This window comes from Trichosurus vulpecula, chromosome 5 (genome assembly GCF_011100635.1).
Source record: "Trichosurus vulpecula isolate mTriVul1 chromosome 5, mTriVul1.pri, whole genome shotgun sequence".
Lineage (NCBI taxonomy): Eukaryota > Metazoa > Chordata > Mammalia > Diprotodontia > Phalangeridae > Trichosurus > Trichosurus vulpecula.
In genome coordinates this window covers 295,864,724-295,875,368 of record NC_050577.1, presented here as the reverse complement: position 1 = coordinate 295,875,368, position 10,645 = coordinate 295,864,724, and the positions used below count along the sequence as shown (strand labels likewise).

The window sequence follows — 10,645 nt, the reverse complement described above, 5'->3', positions numbered from 1 at the left end:
ATATAGTGTTCTTCCCTGTCTGCCCTTGGTCAGGGTGATGCTGTCTCTTCTCCACCCAACCTTTCCTCTCCCTGGCCTGAGTCTGGTGAATGGGGGCCTGGCTTTGGCCTGGCTTATGGGGGATATAGAAACCCTGAAGACGACCTCTTAGAGCCCCAGGCCCAGCTTCTCACCGCCTCAAGTCTTCTTCTTCCTCCTCTTCCTTCCAGGGTGATTGAATTCTGAATCTGTCTCTGACAAAGGTCTATGTCTTTCATCCACCTGCGTGATCATTTACAAACCCCAGATCTGTTCCCTTCTCTTCCTGGACCAAGCTGCTGTCTTCCAGATCTTCCAGCTCTCCCAACCCTCTCCTGAGCCTTGCTTCCCTCTCATTTCCTTCTGTTTCTGCCCTTTGGGGCCACAATGCTGAAAATTGGTTTTGCTTTTAACTACGTAGGGTGTTTTTTTTCTTTTTGGTTTAAAAAAAATTAAGCAATTTCTCTTCCTGGAGTTTCCCCAAGGAGTGGTGAAGGGAGGGGATCTTGGGAAAGAGGCCTGCAGAATCCTAGGCTGGATTTGAGTTTCTGAGGTTTCAGTTGGCCTCCAGGTCTGAAAGCATCAGGCCATTCCCAGAGCTGGGAGCATTCCTACAGTGGCCAAAGAACCCTGGGGTGGCAACTATTCTGCCACTTACATTTATTAGCTGTGTGCTCTTCCTTTCGCTAGGCCCCAGTTTCTTCATCTGAGAAAAGGGTGGACTGAGATGGATAATTCCAAGCATCCTTTCAGAACCTAGAATCTGTGATTAATGACAACATTCCCCATCACTGGCACCCAAACCTGGAGGAGGCATCCTCCAGAGCTTCGGTGGAGGGCTGGGTCCTTTCTTTATGGGATTGCAAGTTGGAAGGGTCCTTAGGGCTCATCTCATCTCATCTCCTATTTTTACAGGTGAGGAGGATGAGAATGAGCCATGAAGGGATTTGCGTGAAGTTCCAGGGCAGGGTTCTGACTGCAGGTATAGGTCACAGACCCAGAGCTGGAAGGGATCTCAGAGGCCATCTGGTCCAGCCCCTTCATTTTACGGATGAAGAAACAGGTCACAAACCTCCTGGTTCTAGAGCCCCTACTTTTAAGTTCTTTCAAAGACACTTCATTAAACTGCTGAAACAATCTTGTCAGGTAGTCAGAGCTAAAATGATCCCATTTGCCAGAGGTAACCTCTGGAGATATCTGGAGGTTAAGTGGCATCCTAGAATCCCTATGGGCTGAGCTTTAGGAATCATCATCTCAGGAGTCATTCTAACCCTGCCTGAAGTCTATAGAATTCCCAATAACATCCAGTTTCTCCTTGGATAACTTCAGTCATGGGGAACTCACCACCTCCGAGGCAGCTGTTTCTGGACAGCTCTTATCACTAGGACCAGAACCCAGGTCTACTGCCTGGTAGGTAATTGGTGTTTTCACTAAACCATGCTTCTTTGGAGAGCAAGGAAGAGGGGATTCAGGACCTCTTCTTTTCCTTCCTCCTTTTTGGCCTTATGATGTGGGGAGCCATAGACAGGAAGCACTGTGGTTTCATGGGAAGATCTTTTGAGTCAGACTATGTGGGTTCAAATCCTGGTTCTGCCATTTACTATATATCTGGCCTTGGGTAATCAAGCAACAAGCATTTATTGAGCACTTATTGTATGCTAGGACACCGTGCTAAATTCTAGGGCTAGAAAGAAAGAGCCCAAACCAGCCCCTGTCCTCAAGGAACTTACATTCTAGTGGGAGAGAGAACATGTTTATAAATAGGTCCATAGAAGAGACACACAGAATAAATTGGAAGGTAACCTTGGGAGGGAAGGTACCAGGAAAGTTAGTGCTTGAGCTGAGTGTTAAAGAAAGCCAGGGACTCTTGACAGGCACAGGTGAGAAGGGGGAGCTAGGGCAAATGGCATCACAAGTAAGGAGCATTGGGTGGGTCAGCATAGCTGGACTGGCCACTGTATGGAGGAGAGGCATGTGTGCAAAGGCTAGAAAGATAGGAAGGGCACAGGCTGTGAAGCACTTAAATGCCAAACTAAGTGTATTTGGTCCTGAAGGGATAGGGAGCCATGACAGTTTACTGAGTAGGTCTGACACAATCAGACCTGTGTTTTAGGAAAATTTGGCAGCTGAGTAGAGGAAAGATTGAAGTGGGGAGAGAGTGGAGACAGGAAAACCCATTAGAAGGATATTGCAATAGTGCAGGGGAGAGGTCATGAGGGTATGAACCAGGGTGGTGGCTGTATGAGTGAAGCGAGGAAGATACGTTATATGGGCATCTAGGTGGCACAGTGGATAGAGAGCCTGGAGATAGGAAGATGAGTCTTCCTGAGTTCAAATCCAGTCTCAGACTCTTAGCTGTGGGATACTGGCCAAGTCACTTAATCCTGTTTGCCTCAGTTTCCTCATCTGTCAAGTGAGCTGGAGAAGGAAATGACAAACCACTTTGCCAAGAAAACCCCAAATGGGATCACAAAGGATCAGAAATGATTGAAAAATACCTGAACAAATGTATCAGTTATATAGGAGAGATGTAGAAAAAGAAATTTCAAGATCTGGTAACTGATTCGACATGTGGGGTGACTGAGAGTAGGAGGGTGATCTCCAGCCTGGGTGACTGGAAGGATGGTGGGACACTTGATGGTAATAGGAAAATTTGGGAGAGGGAGTTGGTTTGGGAGGAAAGGTAATGCATTTCATTTTGCATAGCTTGAGTTTGGGATGCCTATAGGTCTTCCAGATGGAAATATCCAATAAGCAGCTTATGATTCAAGACTAGGAAGAGATTATGACTAGATATTTAGATCTGGGAATCATCTGCATAGAAATACAAATTAAACCCATGGGAGCTGATGACATCACCAAATGAGAGTGTACATATACAAAGCCATCTCTCAATGCCTGTGACTTCCAAGACCAAAACATTCCTTCTGGGTCAGTTCTCTCAATGTGAAAAGAGAAAGCCCAGCAGAAAGCTTTGGAGGATACTCACAGTTAGTGGGTGTGACATAGATGAAAATCCAGCCAAGGAGACAGAGAAGGAGTGGTCACAGAAGTGGGAGGAGAACTAAGGGACAGCAGGCTTGAAAACCCAGAGGAGAGAGTATTCAGGAGGCCAAGTCAGTTAAGCAACATGGGCCTCAGCTTCCTCATTTACAAAATGAAAGGCATGTGATGAACTGCTTCTAAGCTCCCTTCTAACTCACTCTGTGCTCCTGTGGTCCCCTGCTGGGCTCCAGCCTTCCTCTCTGCCATTGTCTGCTGCTGCCTCGGGCCTGGCTCTTTCCCTGGGGTCATCATCCACCTTCTGGACCCAGGCAGAGCTCAGCCTACCCCCTTCTTCTGCAGGAGATTCCCACTCTGCCCCCTCCCCAACCACATGCTCAGGACTGGGTGGCCCTATTCCCCCCTCCCCCCACTAGAGCTGAGACAAGGGAATTATTTTTGGAACAAGAGCAGTTACACAACAAATGAATTATTTATCGTTTGGCATGGAGAGGAGATGGCGTTTTGTTCTTAGAGCCTCTCATCTGTTTTTTTCTAGAGTGGTGTATGTTCTTGCAGGCAAATCCCTGCATACCTGTGGATATAGACCACCTGTGTGACCTTAGACAAATCGCCCAGACTCTCTGGGCCTCAGTCCCCTCATCTGCAAAATGGGGGTGGAGTGGGGTGGTGTGTGTATAGGTGACCTCTGAGGTCCTTCCTGCTGTAGACCTGGAAGCCTCTTGTCTTACGAATGTTTGCCTTTGTTTGCCCACACCCATTACAAGGACTCATATGTGCATACAGGTAGTCTGAACCTGTCTGTAGTGGGGGCAGGGTGGGTTTGACTGTTAATGAAGATTTAGAGACATAGGATTTGGGTTTAAATCCTGGCTTTCTACTGTGTGACCTTAAGCAAATCACTTAACCGCTCTGAGCCTCAGTGTCTTCATCTGTAAACTGAGGAGGCTGGATTTAGCATTAGAGAACCTGGGTTCCAATTCCATTTCTGCCACTTTGTACCTGTGTGACCTTGGACAAGTCACTTCACTTGGCAAACCTCAGTTTCCTCACTTGTAAAATGAAGGGGTCAGAGAAGATGGTCTCTTCAATGGTCTCTTCCAGCTCTAAATGTTTGATTGTTTATGTTTGTAGGTGATTCCTAGGTTGTTTTCCTATGATCTCGTGGGTTCTGTTGAGATTTCTGAATTCCTTTTCTGCACTGTTCTAGACTCCCCCCGCCCAGCATTTCTTCTTTCCCTCTCTTGCCTCTTTTCCCCCTCCCACTGTCTCCTCTTCCACCCACCAGGCTGTCCTTCCTTTACGTAACAGGGACCCAGAGTCCTTGCTGAGGCAGGAAGCCCCCTTTTGGTGACTGCTGGGGGACCTTGCCTTTGAGCTGAGTTGCCACTGGTCCTTTCCCCCCAGTGCTTGTCCCTCTAGCCCCCTGCCTCCAGCAGAGGTTTGCCTCTGGACATTCCCCCTGGATCCATCTCTGTCTCCTCTGCTTCCCTTCCAGGCTTTGGCTGACAGATGGATCTCCAGCTCTGTGTGTCTCTCACCATGCGTCTGTCTGGCTGCCTGTCTGCATCTTTCCTGCTTGCCTGTGATCTGAAGCTCTGAGACGCTTCTGAGGGGCCCAGACCTGAACCAGGGGGAGGAAGAGGAGGAGGAAGAGGAAGAGGAAGAAGAAGACACAGACTTGTTCCAGACTGCCCAGGACCCTGCTCTTCCTGGGCAGGGATTAAGGGAAGAGGGCAGAGCTGGGGGTGCTGCGGCCAAGGCCATTCCTCAGAGCTGCAGGAAGGGCTGGTTGCCCCCAATACGTGTCCACAGCCAGGTCCCCTTTCTGCTGGGATCCCCGAAACAGCGGGCAAAGTGGACCAGAGCTCGGGAGCCCCACCTTGCACCCCAGCACTGGGGGGGCATCCCTCAAAATGCTGGTGGCCCCGGCGAGAACTGGGATGATGGGCCAGGCTTTTGGCCGCTAGGCCTTCCCAGATCCCTGCCGTCCCTGAGCCCAGCCTTGCCCGTGGCCTGCCTACATCCAGCCCTCCTGCCCAGTGGGCCTCCCCCTGCCATGCTGCGCCTGGGCCTATGGGCAGCAGCCCTGCTCTGCGCCTGCCGGCCGGACCTAGTACGGGCCGACTGCTGGCTCATCGAGGGCGACAAGGGTTATGTGTGGCTGGCCATCTGCAGCCAGAACCAGCCCCCCTACGAGACAATCCCTCAGCACATCAACAGCACGGTGCACGACCTCCGTCTCAATGAGAACAAGCTCAAGGTGGTCCTTTACTCCTCCCTCAACCGCTTCGGCAACTTGACCGACCTCAACCTGACCAAGAACGAGATCTCCTACATCGAGGACGGCGCCTTCCTGGGCCAGGCCAACCTGCAGGTGCTGCAGCTCGGGTACAACAAGCTCAGTAACCTGACAGAGGGCATGCTCCGCGGCATGAGCCGCCTGCAGTTCCTCTTCGTCCAGCACAATCTCATCGAGGTGGTGACGCCCACGGCGTTCTCCGAGTGCCCGGCGCTCATCAGCATCGACCTGTCCTCCAACCGCCTCAGCCGCCTGGAGAGCACAACCTTCGTGGGGCTGAGCAGCCTCATGGTGTGCGAGCTGGCGGGCAATCCCTTCAACTGCGACTGCGGCCTCTACGGCTTCCTCAACTGGCTGGTGGTCTTCAACAACGTGACGAAGAACTACGACCGGCTGCAGTGCGAGACCCCGAGGGAGTTCGCCGGCTATCCGCTGCTCGTGCCGCGGCCCCACCACAGCCGCAACGCCATCACCGTCTTCCAGTCCATGTGCCGCGATGGCACGCTGCCGTCCAGGCCCGTCAGCCACCCCACTCCCTACACCACCGACTCCCAAAAGGACCCAGATGAGAACTCGGGGTTTAACCCTGTGGATTTCCTCTCCGTGGAGCCCCCGGCCTCCTCCACCACAGACTCCTCCATCAGCCCCACCATCAAACTGCACTACGTCACCTTCACTTCAGCCACCCTGGTGGTGACCATCCCTTCCCCCTTCAGCAAGCTCTATGTTCTGGTCCAATATAACAACAGCTACGTCTCCGACGTCATGACTCTAAAGAATAAAAAGGAGATTGTCACCCTCAATAAGCTGAAAGTCCACACCGACTACACTTTCTGCGTGGCCTCCATCCGCAACTCCCGCCGTTTCAACCACACCTGCCTGACCTTCGCCACGCGGGAGCCCATCCAGGGGGATGTGCCCCCCAGCACGTCCACCACTACGCACTACATCATGACTATCCTCGGCTGCCTCTTTGGCATGGTGATTGTCCTGGGGGCGGTCTACTATTGTCTGCGCAAGCGGCGCATGCAGGAGGAAAAGCAGAAGTCAATCAGTGTGAAGAAGACGATCCTGGAGATGCGCTACGGTTCAGATGTGGACACCAGCTCCATCGTCCACTCTGCCCAGAAGCTGGGGGAGCCACCGGTCCTCCCTGTCTCCCGCATGTCCTCCATCCCCTCCATGATCGGGGAGAAGCTACCGCAGCCCAAGGGCCTGGAGGCCGGGATAGACACACCCAAGGTGGCCACCAAGGGCAACTACATGGAGGTACGGACTGGGGGCGGTGGCGGCGGCGGTGGGGATGGCCTGACCCGGGGTGAGGATGACCTGCCAGACTTGGATAATGGCCAGGGTTCGGCAGCAGAGATCTCCACCATTGCCAAGGAGGTCGATAAAGTCAACCAGATTATCAATAACTGTATTGACGCCCTCAAGCTGGACACAGCCTCCTTCCTGGGAGGAAGTGGAGCTGACCCGGAGCTGGCTTTTGAGTGCCAGTCCATCCCTACCAGCTCCACGGGTGGGCTGGAGCGGCCCAGCTTCCTCTCACCTCCCTACAAAGAAAGCTCCCATCACCCCCTGCAGCGCCAGCTCAGCGCTGATGCTGCCGTGGCCCGGAAGACCTGCAGCGTCTCATCTAGTGGCTCCATTAAGAGTGCCAAGGTCTTCAGCCTGGACGTCCCTGATCACCCAGCACCCCCGGGAGTGCTGGGCAAGGGGGATTCGAAGTACATTGAGAAAGGCAGTCCACTCAACAGCCCCCTAGACCGTCTTCCCTTGGTGTCTCCCGGTGCCATACATCACCTGGAGGTGAAGCCTTCCTACCACTGCAGTGAGCACCGACACTCTTTCCCAGCCTTGTACTACGAGGAGAGCGCGGACACCTTGAGCCAGAGGGTGTCCTTCCTCAAGCCCCTATCCCGCTCCAAGCGGGACTCCACGTACTCTCAGCTTTCCCCCAGACACTACTTTTCGGGCTACTCCTCCAGCCCCGAGTATTCGTCTGAGAGTACCCACAAGATCTGGGAGCGCTTCCGGCCCTACAAGAAGCATCATCGGGAGGAAGTGTACATGGCTGCTGGCCACGCCCTGCGCAAGAAGGTCCAGTTCGCCAAGGATGAGGACCTGCACGACATCCTGGATTACTGGAAGGGGGTCTCAGCTCAGCAGAAGCTGTGACCCTCTCCTTCCTCCCCGCCCCCGGTGAGGTGGGGGTGGAGAGAGGGACCAGGCCGGGGAGGGGGCAGGCTAGGGAGGGACACCGAGGCTGGGGGGGCCGGGAGGCCTGGGGGGTGGGGTATGGGGTAGGAGGAGGCCAAGGAATGGATACACACACACACACCCGCACGCACGCACCCAATGCACACACCTGACCACCACCTGACTGTGAAAAACAAAAACAAAAACCTGACGTAAATGGACAGAAAAACACAATTTTTAAAGTTTACAAACGGATACCGTAACCAGTTCTCTACTGTGCTGCCCGGGGGCGGGGGGACCCATTCCTCCTAGACTTTTCTCCCAAGGTTGGAGAGGTTCAGGGCTGGGGAGGGAGAGGTTGAGGGAAGAAGGGAAATTCAGGAGGCAGGCGATATATGCAAGGGTCTGAGAGAGAGTTCCAAAGGACAGACAGAGAAGTCTGGGGATTAGGGCCTCGAACAGGAACACAAGCCCTTGAGCCTTCCTGGTCGTCCTTGACTTTGGAGGCTGAGGGTTGGGACTCCAGTGGAGAGGGGAGCACTTCAATCTCACGAGGAGGGTGGGTCAGTTTGACCCCTCTTAACCTCCACTTCCCTCCTCCAAAGGACCTTGGGGATGCAGGACTTGCACCAGAAGTAGCTTCTCCTCGATCTCTCTGATGGGAACTCTGCATCTCCTAGGATCCCTCTGGTTCAAGGCCTCTTCCCCAAAGCCCTGTTGCTTTGGTTCATTTGGATTCTGGGAGGCTCTCTTGAAAGGGGGTTCCCTGTGGGCACCCTCTCCAAGCTCCAGTTTCAGGGCTAATATCCAAGGAGGGGATGATGACCCCAGCTGTTAGGGCCCTCCCTTTCTCCATCCTCCAGGGCCCTGTTCATTTCAGTGAAGCCAGCAGGGATGGCTTTCACTCCTTGGGAGCATGTGGGAATGGGGAGTGGTGACCCTGTCAGAAAAATCTAAGTGTCTTCCAGGTAATGAGCAGGGAGTGGGGGTGTGGGTTGGGGGAGAGAGTGATCCTGGAATTGAAGGGATAGGGGATTACAGACAGCAGGGTGGTGGGAGTGAATGAGGGGCTCCCAGTGTATCTCAGGTGCATCGGCCCTCCCCCCCAGGTTTGGGGAGATGGGGGTGGCCCCTCCTTCCCCCACCCCACTGTGCCAGCTTCCTGAATGCTTCTGTGCCTCCCCCCAGCCTGGCTTCCTGCCCTTACCCCCACCCTGAGAGAGGATGCTATAGAGACGTGGGTGTATGTATGTGTGAGTGTGTGAATGACTGGCCAACTGCTGAAGAACCACAAGGATGATGAGCTGTGTGGATGTCCCACCCTCTTTGTCACCTCCCCATATGCCCCCAGGCCCTACTCTGCTCCCTACCCCTCTTCCATTCTTTTGTAAGGATGTGGGACACCAAGGACTTGGGATAGAAGGAAGCAAGTCAAAGACCCAGTATCTGATCCTGGCCTCTGAATGGAAAAGAGGTTTTTTTTTTCCCTCTGCATATCTAGCCCCCCCCCCCCAATCCTTCTTAAATCTAAGCTACATTCATTGCTTCTACCCTGTAGGGATGGGGAGGGGGAACCAGGTTTCCATGGGAACTACAAGTCTCGCTCCCCCCTTTTTTTCCTCTCCCCTCCAATGGACACCCAGACAAAGCACAAACAGCTCCCGGGGTGTGAGTGGGGGAAACAAACAGTTTCTGTGACTGGCCCCCATCTCCTGGACTCTATCCCCACTCTCTGGCCAGCTGTGGTCACCATGACAACCCCCTTCCAGGCAGCCAGCAAAAGAGAGAGCTATGGTCCCTGGGGAGTAGGTGGGGGTTGGGGGAGGTGGTTGGAGATGCAGCTTATGGGAGTTACAGGAGAAGGCAGAGTGAGGGCAGGTGGGATATGGAGGCTGAGCCAGAGAAGTGGTGCCAGGAGGAAAGGGGCAGCAAAGAGGGTCCTTAGACAGAATCTCTCAAGAGGGTTTCTGGGGGGTTTCTTGGGAGATTCTGGCTTAAGTTCTTGCTTAAGTGGAATTTGGGGTCACCCAGTTTCTTCCTACCTGTTGCTTGTCCAGTTCCCTTAGGTATGTTTAGGGCAGGAGAGTGGGTTGTAAGCCCAGGAGCCTTGGCTGTATGGACTTCAATTCTTCCCCTTCTGTCACAGGACCAGAAATAGTGAGATTAGTTCCATTCTTCCTTCCCCTTCCTCCTCCCTCCCCCAGCCTTGGTCCAAGGCCACTCTGGTCTCCCTGAGCATTAGGCCACTTTCAGCTCTGAATGTAATGATCCTAATCCTTCCACTTCACTTCCAGTCATACAGCCTGGTTCCTTAGGGTCAGAGGGACCCAGGGGAGCTGAGGGCATAGGGGCCTGTGGATAGTATTCCAGAAAGCCAGGGGTTCAAGAAGGTGCTGGGACCTCACAGAGGGGATGCTTCCTTGGGTTCACATATTCTCCCTGTTGGGGGGGTCATAGTGGGATGGGGAGGGCACAGGACGTCACTGTCTCCCCCTCCCCCAATCCTGGAGGACAGACTGTTTTTTCGGGGGGGGGTGACTTGCACAGAAAGGACTTTCAGAGTGGGAGATGGGAAGAGAAAAGGGAATAGATGGGGTAGGGTGGAGAGGGAGAGACTGGCCTGCCCTCTCCCCCCACCCCCCAACCCACTTCCTTCCCTCTCCTTTCCACTCCCTCCCCAGGCCTGTTTTGAGAACCCAAGAAAACTGAGTCGGGGAGAAGCCACTGATGTCAGAAACAGAATTCCTGTTCTCTTTGTGCATGATGCTCTTTACTGTATTTTTCTGAGCAAACATCTGTTGTGAATGTGCCCGTTTGTCGAGATTCCCCTCTGCTTCCTTTCCTCTCTTCTTCTCTCTTCTCCTCACCCACCCCCTGCCTCCCTCCTCAGATGCCCTCCATTGTGAATTGATGAGCAACTTTTAAAACCTGGGAAGGAACAGTTTCTGCAGAGGACCCAAATCTGGTGCTGCCACTAGGCCAGCCCTGCCTTTCCCCACCTCAGCAGTGGCAGCAGTGGTCTCACAAGTGGCCCCTGCTCTCCTCTGCCCCTCTCCTCTCAGCTTCCAGCCGGTGCTGGAGCTGTCCTGCCAGAGGTGCTGAGAGGGACTGTGCCTCCTG

At 53.6% G+C, this 10,645-nt stretch overlaps 1 protein-coding gene across 1 annotated transcript; it reads left to right on the top strand.

The window, feature by feature from the left end:
* Window positions 1-4,622: 4,622 nt before the first annotated feature.
* ELFN2 (extracellular leucine rich repeat and fibronectin type III domain containing 2) lies at window positions 4,623-7,504 on the top strand. The gene has a single exon (XM_036760922.1). The coding sequence runs from the start codon at window positions 5,081-5,083 to the stop codon at window positions 7,502-7,504; it is 2,424 nt and encodes an 807-aa protein (XP_036616817.1). The 5' UTR covers window positions 4,623-5,080.
* The last annotated feature ends 3,141 nt before the right edge of the window (window positions 7,505-10,645 follow it).

Bases quoted from the DNA above. Each gene is read 5' to 3' on its own strand.
- ELFN2 (XM_036760922.1), top strand. From the start codon at position 5,081: ATGCTGCGCCTGGGCCTATGGGCAGCAGCCCTGCTCTGCGCCTGCCGG.